This window comes from Ips typographus, linkage group LG4, assembly GCF_016097725.1.
Source record: "Ips typographus isolate SLU linkage group LG4, UJ_Ityp_2.0, whole genome shotgun sequence".
NCBI classification, from domain to species: Eukaryota; Metazoa; Arthropoda; class Insecta; order Coleoptera; family Curculionidae; genus Ips; species Ips typographus.
The window spans coordinates 1,083,531-1,097,798 of NC_138425.1; the positions used below are offsets into that span (position 1 = coordinate 1,083,531).

General features: G+C 36.2%; 4 protein-coding genes and 1 pseudogene across 9 annotated transcripts; 2 read left to right on the plus strand and 3 right to left on the minus strand.

Annotated features, from left to right (window-relative positions):
• Window positions 1-195: 195 nt before the first annotated feature.
• LOC145727858 (RNA-splicing ligase RtcB) lies at window positions 196-2,360 on the minus strand. The gene is made up of 8 exons (XM_081977699.1): window positions 2,039-2,360; window positions 1,808-1,977; window positions 1,642-1,742; window positions 1,402-1,580; window positions 1,010-1,345; window positions 819-953; window positions 601-765; window positions 196-549 (listed from the first exon to the last, which is right to left on the minus strand). Exons 1-8 carry the CDS (start codon window positions 2,243-2,245, stop codon window positions 322-324), a joined length of 1,521 nt encoding a protein of 506 aa, XP_081833825.1. The 5' UTR covers window positions 2,246-2,360; the 3' UTR covers window positions 196-321.
• A 255-nt stretch (window positions 2,361-2,615) lies between these two features.
• LOC145728197 (mediator of RNA polymerase II transcription subunit 19-like) lies at window positions 2,616-4,204 on the minus strand. The gene is made up of 3 exons (XM_081978254.1): window positions 3,753-4,204; window positions 3,570-3,694; window positions 2,616-3,511 (listed from the first exon to the last, which is right to left on the minus strand). Exons 1-3 carry the CDS (start codon window positions 4,081-4,083, stop codon window positions 3,239-3,241), a joined length of 729 nt encoding a protein of 242 aa, XP_081834380.1. The 5' UTR covers window positions 4,084-4,204; the 3' UTR covers window positions 2,616-3,238.
• A 287-nt stretch (window positions 4,205-4,491) lies between these two features.
• LOC145728191 (3-oxoacyl-[acyl-carrier-protein] synthase, mitochondrial pseudogene) lies at window positions 4,492-5,990 on the plus strand (annotated as a pseudogene).
• A 93-nt stretch (window positions 5,991-6,083) lies between these two features.
• Window positions 6,084-11,591, minus strand: LOC145728183 (gametogenetin-binding protein 2-like). 5 transcript variants are annotated; one of them, XM_081978230.1, is made up of 12 exons: window positions 11,329-11,591; window positions 10,990-11,180; window positions 10,799-10,939; window positions 9,739-10,158; window positions 9,434-9,541; window positions 9,242-9,370; window positions 7,514-7,652; window positions 7,316-7,452; window positions 7,149-7,262; window positions 7,011-7,093; window positions 6,816-6,955; window positions 6,084-6,761 (listed from the first exon to the last, which is right to left on the minus strand). In XM_081978230.1, exons 1-12 carry the CDS (start codon window positions 11,419-11,421, stop codon window positions 6,585-6,587), a joined length of 1,872 nt encoding a protein of 623 aa, XP_081834356.1. In that variant the 5' UTR covers window positions 11,422-11,591; the 3' UTR covers window positions 6,084-6,584. The 5 variants fall into 5 exon arrangements, with proteins under 5 accessions (XP_081834356.1, XP_081834358.1, XP_081834354.1 ...); XM_081978232.1 differs by having other exon boundaries at window positions 7,011-7,096; window positions 9,434-9,535; window positions 11,329-11,590; XM_081978228.1 differs by having other exon boundaries at window positions 7,011-7,096; window positions 11,329-11,590.
• Window positions 11,592-11,768: 177 nt separating this feature from the next.
• LOC145728187 (DNA primase large subunit-like) lies at window positions 11,769-14,257 on the plus strand. Of its 2 annotated transcripts, XM_081978238.1 has the most exons (7): window positions 12,023-12,146; window positions 12,209-12,436; window positions 12,493-12,697; window positions 12,756-12,951; window positions 13,044-13,188; window positions 13,244-13,498; window positions 13,553-14,257. In XM_081978238.1, exons 2-7 carry the CDS (start codon window positions 12,343-12,345, stop codon window positions 13,735-13,737), a joined length of 1,080 nt encoding a protein of 359 aa, XP_081834364.1. In that variant the 5' UTR covers window positions 12,023-12,146; window positions 12,209-12,342; the 3' UTR covers window positions 13,738-14,257. The 2 variants fall into 2 exon arrangements, with proteins under 2 accessions (XP_081834363.1, XP_081834364.1); XM_081978237.1 differs by having other exon boundaries at window positions 11,769-12,436.
• Window positions 14,258-14,268: the final 11 nt, after the last annotated feature.

A 14,268-nucleotide genomic window follows, 5' to 3' on the forward strand; every position in this document is an offset into this window, starting at 1 on the left:
ACCTTCGCGATCTTAACAAAAATTAATTTTTTCTTTAATTTCCAATGTTGTAGTGTACATTTAGTAGTCTAAAAAAGTTCCCATCTTTTTGCGCCACCCTGTACTATTATAAACGACAAAATCAAATAGAAAGTTATAAAGGAGTGAAACGTCGTATATTTAAACCAGATTAACTATAGAAAATAAAACCCTCTATTAATCCAATGAGAATAATAATTATTACTTTTCATTTCTGAACTTAGAACAGTATATTAAGATATTTAAATAATTAATTTAAAAAATATAAAACATAGAGATCACACAGTTTGAATTAAAAAAAAATCATCCCTTAATAACAGCAATCGGTCTTAATTTTATGGCCTTCTTTGAGATTCCGGCCTCGTGACACGTGTTCACCACATCGGTCACGTTCTTATAACTTTCCGGCGCCTCTTCCATGACCAACTTGGGTGACGCCACCCGAATCGAAATCCCCATTTGCTCCATTTTCTGCAATACTTCCGTGTATTGGATGTTTCTACGTGATTTTGCCCTTGATAATGCTCTTCCCTATTAAACTGTTTATTAGAAAGAAACAGAGTGATTTGTATTACATGTTACCGCTCCGTGACAGGTAGAACCGAATGTTTCCAACATTCCTTGTTCGGTGCCAGTGAGGACGTAACTGCAAGTACCCATCGTGCCACCAATCAAAACTGGTTGTCCCGTTAACTGGTAGTCGACTGGAATAAGAGGGTGGTGTGGTGGAAACGCTCTGGTAGATCCCTGTAACCAAAGAAAGTGTTTAAAAATGCCAGTGAACTTAGAATACTACCAACTTTTCGGTGCACTAGGAGGGTTTTTTGTTTGCCGTCCACGATGTGCTCTTCAACTTTGGCGATATTATGCGAAACGTCATAGATCACGTGCATATCTAAATCGTCAGGGGCCATGTTGAATTGCTTTGCAAACGCCTGAGAAAACACTTTGAATTCTAAATTGTGGCTTTTTCAAATTACAAATCAATTACTTGACGGGTTAAAAATGTCATTGAACTCCGATTGACCCAAGCAAAGTTGGCTGCTGCCGCCATAGATTTCAAATAGTCTTGTCCTTCAACCGAATTTATCCGGGCGCAGGCCAACTGCCGATCGTTTGTTTCGATGTTGTCGCGTTTCATCGCCTTTTCCATTTGCACTAATGCATCCGTAGCCACTTGGTGACCAAAACCGCGACTTCCAGAATGTATCATGACACAAACTTGTCCAATATCTTCAATACCCATTTTGCATGCCGCCCATTTATCGTAAATTTCTTCCACCACTTGAATTTCTGCATAGTGATTACCAGCCCCCAAGGTACCCAACTGTCATTCATGCAATAGTTATTATTAATTTGGAGACCCAAAAGACCATAAAATACCTGTGGAAGTCCACGTTTTTTTGCTCTCATACTGACTTTTGAAGGATCAGCATTTAACATTCTACCATATTCTTCACAATGTTCCTTGTCTTCTGCCCAAATGTAACCTTCTCTTAATGACCAGTCCATACCCATTTCTAAAGCTTCCTCCAGATCTTTTGCATTCATAGGAATGATACCTACAAAGCCACTCACAATGTAAAATATAATTTTTGAAATTGAAAATGCTACAAAACTCACCTTTAGACCCAACACCTACTGGAATGTGGTCAAAAAGGCTTTGAGCCAGCTGTTCTTTTACAGGATAAACATCTTGTTCAAAGAGATTAGTCCTCAGTAATCTTTAAACAAATACATCACATTTTACTGTCTATTTATCTAATTAAATTGAGCTGTGTTGACTCACCTGACACCACAATTAATGTCAAAACCTACTCCCCCAGGACTTACTATAGAATTAGGATCATTCATATCAAATGCTGCCATATTACCAATGGCAAATCCATATCCAGAATGTATATCTGGCAATCCTACTGACTTGCCTACAATGCCGGGCAAAGCAGCTACATTGGCAATCTGGGTAATTGAAAAATAATATATGCTTTTCTTTAACTGTGGATAATATGACAAAGCTTACCTGTTTGACACCCGGAAGAAAACCTCCTACCATGCCAGGCCTGCAGGCGTTTCGCAATTCATCTAACATCAATTTCTCGAGAGTTTGATTCACGTAAAAGATACCTTCGACGTTCATGTTGGGTTGGAAGCCCTTTTTAATGCGCCAACAGTGGTTATTTATTTTTTCCAAATATTTTAATTCCTCATTATATTGTCTGACTACCATTTTGATAAAATTCACTGCAGCTTCAAAGTAAAAATTGTTAAATCTTTGTTTTTAATTTTAAACTATTTTGGGGGTTAAGTTTATTTTTCTTTAAATATTATGTTTTTTCTTTATTATTTGATGTCAACATGTCAAGTGATTTTAGGTTAGGTAATGTCAAAATTCATAATCTTCTTTATTAATTAAATATATATTTTTTCAGACAAGACTGATCACGTGACGACATTAATTTCTAAAGCATTTCTCGTCACGTGGTATGATGTCACATGGCAATGGCAGCATGGATTTATTTTCTGGTGATTGTTTTTAAAAGTAGTTCCTTAAAACAAACCACATGCTCAAAAGGTTTTTTCAAAATAAAACACTCAAGAAACAAAAACTGTCTATTAAAAAAAGCTATTCACAAAATAAATACTACCTAACAAATCAATTAATTTGACAATACAATAGCATTTTGGAGAAAATTACATATTATTCTTATGATCAATGATCCTTTACAAATTGATTGATAAATCGGCAATGTTCCTATACATAAATTTGATTGTAAAAATTTGTATTAAAAAAACTATTAAACCAAGAAACAACCTTACTAAATAGCAGCTAAATGACTGCACAATAATTTAGCCCCATTTATCTGTAAACATAATATTTTTGGGCTAAACAATAATTAGAGTGTAAAAAAACTATTAAAATCTCACTGATGAGCTTTTCCTAATAAAACTTTAAAAAGTTCAAAGTTGATTTTTATTCCTTTTAAAATAGAGCTTTTGGCCCACTTTTATATACTTGTTTGTCAAAACATAGTAATATTTCACAGTTAATTATTCTCTCACATCTTACACAATCTTGTCCACTGGCAAATACCATATCTGTTTTCCATATTTGAGAATTACTAACCTTATTGAACTCCTACTTTTCATCTGACAATGTGCAGATAATTGAAATAGAGACCTTTTAAACTCCGCATCCACTCACTCTTATACTAATTTAAACCTAACTGGAGTGTTGGCTTGGAGTAAGTCCACCACTATGTTCAGGACTGTGTTTTTGCTTCTTTCTTTTCTTCTCCTTTTTCCTCTTCTTTCTCTCCTTATCATCATCATGTCTTTTCTGCTTTTTATGTTTCTTTTCATGAGTATCTCCTGAAGCATCTGCAACTGTAGTTTCAGCTGAAGGAATGCCCCCCTCTTTGTGTTTGTGCTTTTTATGTTTGTTCTTATGCTTTTTGATTGGGGTTGCAGTTGTATATCTGTATTGTTCGGGAAGCTGCAAAACAAATATTGTTTGGACAAAGTCCAAAATAGGATGAATTCAGACAACTTACTGGTCCAGGGTGCAATCTAAATCCTTCCAGCTGGGAGCTAGTAAGTGGTAATAAATCTTTGCCTCCCACTGGTGGTTTCTCTATCACACTCCTTAAAGAACTATTGTCTGCTTGACCAGACCCATCTAACAAGTAGAGATTCAACTAAATTACTGGCAGACTTTATCAAATTAATTGACTTACCTATGACTCCAGGTAATGTTGGAAGAAAGGAAGAAAGTTGTTCTTTCAGCTTTTTGCCACTGAATTTACTGTAAGAATGTTCAAGCCCATAGTAGGCCATCAAATTAGTAGCACCAGTAATTTCAGACTCATTTGGCGGCTCTTTTAGTAAATAGAAAGGCCCGCTGGGGACAATAGACGGATTTTTACCAAGTAGAATAGTCGTTTTGAGCGTTCCGGAAGAATCCTGACGGGAAACTACAGGAGACCTGGCGCCTCTCGGGGACGATTTTGGCGAATATTGTTCAACTTTACGGAACTGATCGCCCATCATCTTTACCACTTCATCCATCCATTAATTACCAATATATAAATTAATATAAAGAAAAATAACTAACAAAAACAATAAATTCAGTTTATAAGTGCAGTGTGCAATCAAATCAAGAAATACTTCAAGATTTTATTATTTGACAATTGACTAATGACATTAGTGGCACTACTGAGTATTGAGTAACTTAACGACAGCTGTTCACTAAATAGACAGATGCCAGACTGTATATTTTGGCCGCATTCGTTTTCAAACTCCATTGAGCGCGCAGAGCGTTTTTGACGTCACAATGACGTAATTTGACAGTTGTTCAAATTATGATTTTGCTAAATTACGTCATCGTGACGTCTAAAACGCTCTGCTCGCTCCATGGAACTTAAAAACGATTGCGGTCCTAGAAAGGTGAATCAAAAAATATAAAAGAAGAAGAAATGTTTAGTGTTAGGTTAGGATTATTGTTTGTTTACATATTTGTGTTATGCATACAGGGTTATAATTGTTTTCAATGTTGCTGAAGTTCTAAAAAATGCAACGAAGAGTGGTAGTAACCGGAATGGGTGTTTTGAGTCCGGTAGGCACCAATGTGAACGAAGCTTGGCGGAACATTATTTCTGGACAATGTGGCATTGCCAAATTGGAAGGGCCCGACTATGCTTCACTGCCTTGCAAAGTAGCAGGTTTTGTTAAGTCTAGTGAAGGATCTAAGTTTGAATTGCCCAATCACTTTTCAAAGAGTCAATTAAAATCCATGGCACCTGCTACTGGTTATGCCTTATTGGCCACACAAGAAGCCTTGACAAGTGCTAACTTGCTTGAGATGAGTGATAGAGACAAATTGCAAGCTGGAGTAGCTGTAGGTATGGGCATGGTTGATTTACAAGATGTTTGTCAGACTTATGAAGCCTTAAAAAAAGGTTATCATCATGTAAGTCCATTTTTTGTTACTCGGATTCTGCCTAATTTGGCTGGAGGCCAAATCAGTATCAAGTATGGATTAAGAGGTCCAAATCATTCGGTGTCAACAGCTTGCGCTACTGGTGCTCATGCCATAGGCGACTCATTTAGATTCATCCAAGATGGCTATGCAGATATAATGGTTTGTGGGGGTACTGAAGCATGTATATCACCTTTATCCATAGCAGCATTCTGTAGATTAAGAGCATTAAGTTGTAATTTTAATGACGAACCAAGTAAAGCTTCACGGCCTTTCGATAAAAAGCGCGATGGATTTGTAATGGGGGAGGGCAGCGCCATTTTAGTTCTGGAAGAGTTGCAGCACGCTTTAAATCGGCAGTGCAAAATTCACGCAGAAGTTTTAGGTTACGGATTGTCAGGAGACGCTGCCCATTTAACAGCTCCAAGTCCGGAAGGAACTGGAGCTTTCTTGTCTATGGATAGGGCAATTAAAAGCGCGAAAATTCCTGTTGAGAATGTGACTTACGTGAACGCGCACGCTACGTCTACTCCAATGGGCGATGCCATAGAAATCAGAGCTATAAAACGGTTATTTGAGGATAGAGTGGCTGAAATTGCCGTGTCCTCCACAAAAGGTGCTCACGGTCACCTCTTAGGAGCCGCGGGAAATTTAGAGTCAGTTTTTACGATAAAAGCTTTAGAAGAAGGCATTTTGCCTCCCACTATTAATTTGGAGGAGAGTGAAGATGCTGAAATTAATTTTGTGCCTAATAAATGTCAAAAATGGCAAGTGCAAAGTCGACGGATAGCGTTGAAAAATGCATTTGGATTCGGAGGGACTAATGCTTCTTTATGTTTTGGTCAATATGTTAGTTAGTTGCCTAAAATAATGACAAATGTGTGACATATGTCACAACACAGCTTGGTCTATTTTACTTGTCTTTTTATCCTGAATATTCTGTGGACAATATACATATGATCCACATTTGTATTCAATAAATTGTGATATTTTACCATGTACTTGTTTAATTGCTTTAAAATGTAACACCCAAGTTATGTGATACTTTGGATTTGGAAATTGGCTTAGGTATAAAAAGAGACAAAAAATGTATAATAATAATAATATAATGTATTTATGACTTATTACAAGAAAACGGAACCGAAACGTGAAAATACAAAATAAAACTGCCACTGCAAAATACAAAAGATTAATCTCTTTATAATCATTTTTTTAACAACATATAACGTATTATAAACCCATTGTGGAATGCAACAAATACAAATTTAGACGTACAGATGGCTACATCAATATGGTGGCCCAACTGTACGTGTAAATTTGTAGTAAATTATTACGAACATTACTAACTTGTTGGCAACATTTTAGATATAGAAAAAGTTCTAGAAACTGAACTACTGAAATGGTATTTTCAGTCAAGAAGGCCAAAAGACATTTGACACACCTAGGCGCTCTTGACGTAGTAGTTTTCACTTTTATTATATGGATAACACTGGAAATGCTCGGTTTTTTTGTTAAGTAGTATGTATATGAAGAAACGTAAATGCGCATTATAAGAGACTCTAATAGCTTCTATTTACCGGGATCTACTAAATCAGTTCGAGGCGTATTTGGATTGTACCAGTAAGCCGTTGTGGCAAAATTGCGCAAACCGTTTTTGCAGGGTTTCGCGCAATTCGCGCCTTTTCTCGTACACCTGTCGGCTTTTGCTTTTGAACTCGCGTACCTCTTCGGCTGTTATGTAACACTCTTCGTCGTCTTCGCTGTGATCCTAAATAAAAAAATTCACTTATAAGAAAAATAACGTCTAGTAAATCCGGCTTACCTCGAGCATTTCTTGTAAACTTAAACCACCACCGCAAGTCAGCCGACACTGACTGCCAAAATCAGTGGGTTGACAGCACGTGTCAGAACATGCCAACTCGGATCCCTCTGGTGAACTAGACAAGCTCGACGTTAAAGACCCTAAACGTCAAATAATCAAATATTTCCCCCATGTAAGTTGTTTAATATTATTAACCTGTTTCGCAACATCCGTTATTATTCTCGGATGAATAACCGCAGTCGTGAGAATTATCAGATGAAGATCCCGACTCTTTTTTACTACTGAAAAAAATCAATGTTACTCAAATAGAAAAGCGTAACCCTCTTAACTGACCTATCACACTTGCAACTGCAAAGCAGTTCTTTTCGACTAGCACCAAGCTCGTTTTTATTCCTATTATCACTGTCGCACTTACATCCCTCCAACCAGTCCTCGTTGCTACACCTGCTGACCAATTTTCCTACTAAACTAGTTCACATAAAACACCACGCAATTCCTACCTGGATAAATTCAATTTTCCAATAGAATTATTAAGCTTACTACTGGAGCAGTCGTCGTAATCGTCCAAGTCTTCGCTGCTACACTCACACTCCTCTCTCAGACCTTCTTTGACCAGTATGGGCGAACAAGAACACTCCTAGATAATTCCAATAAATATTGTTAATCAATAACTCTTAATAACCAAATCAGCCACTAACCTTATCAGTACCACCTTTTGAAGTAGTGTTTAAGTTTCGTCCACAACAATTTTCCTTTTCTTCGCAATACAACTTCCCCTTCCTTCGCTTACGTCTAATCTTTTTGGCTTCCTTATGCTTTTGTTTGGCTTGTTCCTCTCTGAAATGCCACATACAGGGTGATTCACGGTGATGGTATACAGGTGTGGTAAATCCAAAACCGACCATAGGAAAACCCGTGTAACGGACAGAGAAACGTACATTATTGCATGCGCGGGACTAAGACAGAAAACTAAAAAAATATCAAGTAGGCCATATTTTCAGCACGCTGTTGCCAAACGCCAAGTATTCAATACCGTCGACAAAATTAATTTTGTTGTTGGATTATTTCTAATTTATTTCCGATTTCTGGAGTCTCTATTGTAGTAATATTTCATCTGTCATCTGCGATTAAAATCTAACCTCAATTCTCAAATTGAAAGTAAACAAAAACAATTACACTGACAGTGACAGGCTTGGCGTTTGGCAACACCGCGCTGAGAATATGGCCTACTTGATATTTTTTTCGTTTTCTGTCTTAGTCCCGCGCATGCAATAATGTACGTTTCTCTGTCCGTTACGCGGTTTTCCTAAGGTCGGTTTTGGATTTACCACACCTGTATATTATTAGAAGTATCTAGGGAACAACTCAATATTTTTTCCTGGAATTTGGAGTGTAGTGTATAGGTTGGGTCCAAACTCTCTTTCCAAAATATTTTGGACTTAACGGTGTTGCCAGATCAGTCGGAAAGAACACCAACTTTTGATTTTCAAATGGAACAACAAGAAGGCTAGTAATTAATGTTAATAATTCCCTATACCTATCTTGCACCGTTTCTTAGATATTTTATAAAAATGGTAAATTTCGGCAAATGTCTTTGTCAGCAAAACGGTGGTCTAAACTTTAATTCTCAAGTCCTGAAAGGTTTGCTGATGTGACCTTTTGTCCTCAATTAGACAATACTACATGGTTGAAAAGCCCAGAGACAGAAAATGGAAAAAATCTACAGAGTGGTCAATATTTACCTTTTAGTCGGACAGATAAAAAAACTGCAAAAAGTCCGTTTTTTAATTGGATCCATCGGTGTTTTGTGGTTTGTAATAAAAGAACATTAAATTTAGAACAAATCCATGTATACATTTCCTATATCTAACCAGATTAGTATGGAGGCACACACAAGGAAAAACAGTTGATAAGTCAGAAACGGTTGAAGTTAGGTATTTGGAGGAATTGTTCTATATTTAATGTTCTTTTATCACAAAGCATAATACATTGGTGGTTGCATGTAAAAAAACGAACTTCTGGCAGTTTTTCTATCTATCTGACTTAAAGGTAAATATTGACCACTCTGTAGGTTTTTTTAATTTTCTGTTTCAGGGCTTTTCAACCATATAGTATTGTCTAACTGAGGACAAAAGGTCACATCAGCAAACCTTTCAGGACTTGACTGACAAATTCACCATTTTTATGAAATATATAAGAAACGGTGCAAGATGGATATAGGAAAGTATTCAACATTAATTACTAGCCTTCTTGGGAGGAATTCAAAAATGAGATTAAAAACAGGGTGTTCCATTTGAAAATCATCAAGTCCAAAATATTTTAGCTAGACAGTTAGGCTACACTCCAAATTTCAACAAAAAATATTGAGTCGTTCTCTAGATACTTATATAATTTTAAACCACCACACAAGAAATTGAATTTCTAACCTAGCAAATTCTTCGTATAAAAGTTGTAACTGTGATACGCCTCTAACTTTTTCTACTGCAGTCTCAAAACTCCTATTCAAAGTGTGTACCGCTACCGCGGCAAACAACTGGCACGTTCGTTCTTCCTCCCTGCATAACTCAAACAGATTAAAAAAAAACATTGCACACTCGGTAAAGTAATAGTAAAAGTACCTGACTCGCATGTACACTCGATGTAAACGTTCGTACATACAAATTCCCAAACAAGTCAGTACTTCTTCTTGAGCAATCTCCAGCGTTTTGGCATGTCGTTCCCTAGAACTAAACGATTATTGTATCCGAACAAAATATCGAATAATCATTTAATTAAACTGCAGCACGTATGAACTATGATTTAATAAATCACAAACAGTTGATATTAGGTAGAGGAAAAGTGTACAGAAATTTGTTATAAATTGTGTGTTATTTCTTCGCAAATCATAATACAGTGTCACATACTTAAAAACCTGACTGCTTACCTTCCCAACAGTTCGGGTTCGACCCGATTAATGAGCTTGCTGATGTACTCAGTCTTAGGACTGAGATGGATGTGTTTGTCCTGCAAACAACGCTTAATCCCCGAATAAAGCGCGGGCACGTAACCCTTCTCTTTGGTGGGTTCGGGCTCCTGGACCAACAGCAAATACGCCAATCGTACTTTCGTACGGCATTCCGCGCAAAAGCGATGTTTCTTCAAATAAATGTCCATGGTGGACAAGAGAAAGGATGATTCGATGATGCAAATATCTTTTCGGCATTCCGTTCTCATTGAATCCCACACATCTCTCCACACCGGTACTAGGGGGCGAGCTCGTTGAGAATCAAGCGAGTGCAATAAACAACGCACGCTTTTTTTGTTTCGTTTTGGTTGGGTGTCTATTAATGTTTCCAAACGTTGCCTAATAAAAAGATATCAATTCTAGTATGAAAGTTTGTTATTTCTATATTTAAAATTTGATTTTTAGGCCAATTTCTGTGATAAAAGCAGTTGTACTCAACTCAACAAAAAATCATCATTTTTGGGTGATAAACTTGTTCCTATTAATTTAATTTTTTTCCTCTCCTATTTAAAGAAGTTTAATTGAATTAATAAACTCCAAACCACAATGGTAAATAATTTCTAATTTATCAGCTAATTTGCTGGAAAAAATAACCTACTTTTCCCTCTAAGACATGTGTAATTAATTACTTGTGACCAATAGTAGAATAGATAATTTGGCAAATCTGTATAGACCCTGGTAAGTATACAGAGTGGTCCAAACTAAACTTCAAATACTGCTTGATATAATGAAACCCTGTGTACCTAAGAAACTCTCAAATTCACACAATTATTCAATTCATTCTCTTTATTGTAAGATAACTCAGTTGCTATAGGCAATATGAAAGGTGACCATGTTCACCTTGGTTTCCTTGACAATTCTTATAGTTTTATTACAATTTTCTAGGCAGGACAGATCTGAAGTACATTCTATTACAGGCTACAGGGCCTGGGCCACCAGCTAAATTTAAATCAATATCACAATAAAACCTACTACTTACGAATGGTCATGAAATATATTGGCCAAAATGTTGTATGATTGTTTTTCCTTCTTTAAAGTGATAATACCATCACTTTTTACAACTATGGGATCCAAAGTAGGATGTCCATACTTGACTAGCTGGTAGTAAAGTCTTTCCACACTGTAATCATTCAATTAACATTAACATTTATGTGTGACAACTAAAACTACCTTTTACGGCAACCAACACAGGGTACAGTTTGATTGAGTACTTCAGTCAATTGCTCCTTGCTAATTTGTAAGGATGCCTGGAACTGGTCTTCTGACAGCACGCTCATTTTTGTAGCAAACTCATTCACCTCCTTATTACTCAAAAACTGGCTGTCTGAGATAATGTTTGAACCCTTAATATCCATCACAAGCTGCAAATGTTAAAATAAGAAGAGTGGTTCATTCAAAAGTTTCCAAAACTTTGTAGGTCAAATAGAGGCTATGTTTTTAGGAGCCTCAGTCAATGAGGAATTTGTAAAAGTTTGGGAAATACGACTAAGAGAATGTTTCAAGTGTTACCGTTAATTTATCATCCACCATCAGGGGTAGTTGTCTGGACTGTAGCTGTTTTGGGGCGTCATACACGGATACCAGCTTAGGTAACTTTTCCATTTTGCTTATAGCATCCAAATCGGGTACCGTTTATTTCTTGGCCACCTTCTTTACAGCGCAAAAATTCTTTGCAGGAAAGAGATCACACAGGAAAATCTATTTTCAGTTTTCACACACACACACACAAAAACAGGAACTACCATTTGCCACTGCACTTTGGCAACACCAAATGACGTTTGTTTGACGTGTTGGTTGAGGTGGTCCGGTTGTCGTGAAAGCTGTCAAACAAACTAGTAAACCTAACCACATTACTTCACGTGACACCGCTAGCTACGTTTAAGACGGTGTCACGTGCACACATACAAAAACATATAAATATAAGTACAAACATTTTGACAATTGGACTTTTTTTCGGTGATGTGCTGTGCCGAGTGTTGACACCGTTATCCGGTATTTTAATTCAACTAAATTTTCTACTGTGATTAATTAACTGTATAATAAAAAGTTATTAAAATGGATAAATCAGAGTCTTCAGAAGCAGAAACAGAGGTGAAACAAGTGATCAACTCTTTTGAAGCCATGGAAGTGGATGCTAGTAGTGACTCTGCTTCGGATAGCAAACCTGAGTCCACGTCCACTTACTATCCCAAACTCGGTCGTCATTTACATCCTTTAACTTTATTTATTGTTAATCCAACTATTGTTATTGATACAGCAGAACTAGAAATAATAGTTGTCACTCGAATTTTGCTGTATAGAGCATTGGAAAGAATGAACAAGAAACTGTATGTCAAACCATTTTCCTCAGATTGGATATGGCAACTTAAACTAGAATTTATAAATCTAGGACGTTCTGCAAAAAGCAGTCAGCTTGACCGAGCAATTGAACGTGCCTGTGTTCTTATACAACCAGAAAAACAATCCTTATCCAATTTAAAACCCTCAGTTTGGGATGAATCTTGTTCACACTTTATCGCCACAATGATATACTGTCGTAAGGATACCCTGAAAGACTACCTTATTGAACGTGAACTTGAATGGTTTAGAGCTAAGTGGTCTGTACTATTTCTTTCAGGTAACATATCTTTTTATATTTATAATGTTTTCTTTAGTAGTGTACTTTCTTTTCAGGTATTAAAGTCTTTCTGAAAAATTGCTGTTTTGAAAAAGTTAAACGTCCAATATCAGATGCAGAAAAAAATTCTTTAAAAGAAAAACTGCTCTGTTCCACTGTTGGTCTAACAGAAGCCGATTTTGAAAGTACAGATTTTTATAAACTTGGTTGGGTTTCATGTAGTAGACTGTTGGAAAAACGTGAAGTGTACATAGAGAAGGGGTAATGTATGATCCACCAACCATCTTGAAAGGTTGACCAAAATATTTTTTTTTTACAGAAAAGCTTATGTACCCACTAGGCTGCTTTATGCTTTTTTTCAAAACCGTTTGAAAAAAAACCTAGAAGATAAGTTGACCTATACCTATAAGAAAATATTAGAGTTGGGCAGAATGCCAGATGATAGAGTAAGTCTTTTCTGTGAGCTTTACGATGGGGACTTAACAGAAAAAATATCTTACACAAGCAGGTCTGAGGCAAGTAAATATAAATGAATACTATACCATTTGTTATTACTTATAGATGATTGTTATTTTTGTATGTGGATGTTAATAGATTTGGTATATAGGGATTACTGAATGGGAAAAAAATTGATGAGGAAGCTGCAACAAACTTTCCACTATGTATGCAGCACTTTCATGAAAGATTAAGAGAGGACCACCATTTGAAACATGAAGGTCGATTCACGTATGGTCTCTTTTTAAAAGAAATAGGTAAACAATGTCTTACTCTATGTATTTTTACAGTATTAACAGGCTATTTTCCTAGGTTTAAGTTACGAAGATGCGGAAGAGTTTTGGCGCTCCGAATTTACGCAAAAATTGGACGAAGACCGTTTTAACAAAGAATACCTCTACTACATCAAACATTTGTACGGACTAGTCGGTGGTAGAAAATCCTATGAACCTAGATCTTGTCAACAATTGATTAAAGGTCTCGATCAGCACTACGGATGTCCGTTCAAAATGTATGATAATGAAAGGCTAAACAAAAAGTGCATTTCACAAGGATTTTCTAAAGAAGGTAATTTTTTTGTGTGTCTATCCAGAGTGAGAATAATATTTTTGTTATCTTTAGACACACAGGAAATTCTTGATTGTGTGGAAAACAAGGAATATCAGAAGGCCTGTTCCACGTATTTTTCCGTGATGAACAATAAGAAACCCAAAAAGTTAATTGCGCACCCGAACCAATACTATGAAGAAAGTTGCAAGCCAGATAATGATCCATTTGCTATTGATGATATTGAAGATTTGTGTTAAGTTTCTTCTAGGTATTTGTTGTGAGAATAATGGTTTAAGTTTTTTTTTTGTTCAGTCTAGAGTAAAGGATTTTTATTTTATTTTTAAGAAATAATGTTTAAATTTATTTAAAGTTTTGTTGATTTTTATTTTTTTAATAAATTATGTTCTACTTTCTTAAGACCCGTTGTACAACCAGTAATCAAAGCTCAGCTAAACTGCGACGGTAAAGTGCTAGTTAGGTTAGGGCTTTGCTGTCAAAATGTCACCTGTTACTTGGTAGGACAAAGTTTAGGTTAGAACTGCGGTTTTTTGCCTTTATTTTAAAATAGTTTTGCAGTTTTTAATTAAAATAACAGTTTCCTATAAGACCCTATTGACAAAATTAACCCTCCTTTATTCTGTGCAGTAGTTAGTAGTTGATTTGAAGGGTTGAGGTATGCCGGATAATGACAGATTGTCCTACGTAAACATACAAGGTTATACTGAAAGACTGGAATTTAATAAAATAACTACAAAGGTTTTGTGTGTTTGCTGTTTAATACTTGTGTA

Coding starts and splice junctions, on each gene's coding strand:
- LOC145727858 (XM_081977699.1), bottom strand. CDS start 2,245: ATGGTAGTCAGACAATATAATGAGGAATTAAAATATTTGGAAAAAATA. Junction 766..818: donor CCCTCCTAGTGCACCGAAAA/GTTGGTAGTATT, acceptor CTTTGGTTACAG/GGATCTACCAGAGCGTTTCC. Junction 550..600: donor GTTCTACCTGTCACGGAGCG/GTAACATGTAAT, acceptor ACAGTTTAATAG/GGAAGAGCATTATCAAGGGC.
- LOC145728197 (XM_081978254.1), bottom strand. CDS start 4,083: ATGGATGAAGTGGTAAAGATGATGGGCGATCAGTTCCGTAAAGTTGAA. Junction 3,695..3,752: donor AACATTACCTGGAGTCATAG/GTAAGTCAATTA, acceptor TCTACTTGTTAG/ATGGGTCTGGTCAAGCAGAC. Junction 3,512..3,569: donor TTAGATTGCACCCTGGACCA/GTAAGTTGTCTG, acceptor TTTGTTTTGCAG/CTTCCCGAACAATACAGATA.
- LOC145728183 (XM_081978228.1), bottom strand. CDS start 11,421: ATGGAAAAGTTACCTAAGCTGGTATCCGTGTATGACGCCCCAAAACAG. Junction 6,956..7,010: donor TAACGGATGTTGCGAAACAG/GTTAATAATATT, acceptor TTTGACGTTTAG/GGTCTTTAACGTCGAGCTTG. Junction 6,762..6,815: donor GTTTACAAGAAATGCTCGAG/GTAAGCCGGATT, acceptor TTTTTTATTTAG/GATCACAGCGAAGACGACGA.
- LOC145728187 (XM_081978237.1), top strand. CDS start 11,875: ATGGATAAATCAGAGTCTTCAGAAGCAGAAACAGAGGTGAAACAAGTG. Junction 12,952..13,043: donor CTTACACAAGCAGGTCTGAG/GCAAGTAAATAT, acceptor TTTGGTATATAG/GGATTACTGAATGGGAAAAA. Junction 13,499..13,552: donor ACAAGGATTTTCTAAAGAAG/GTAATTTTTTTG, acceptor TGTTATCTTTAG/ACACACAGGAAATTCTTGAT.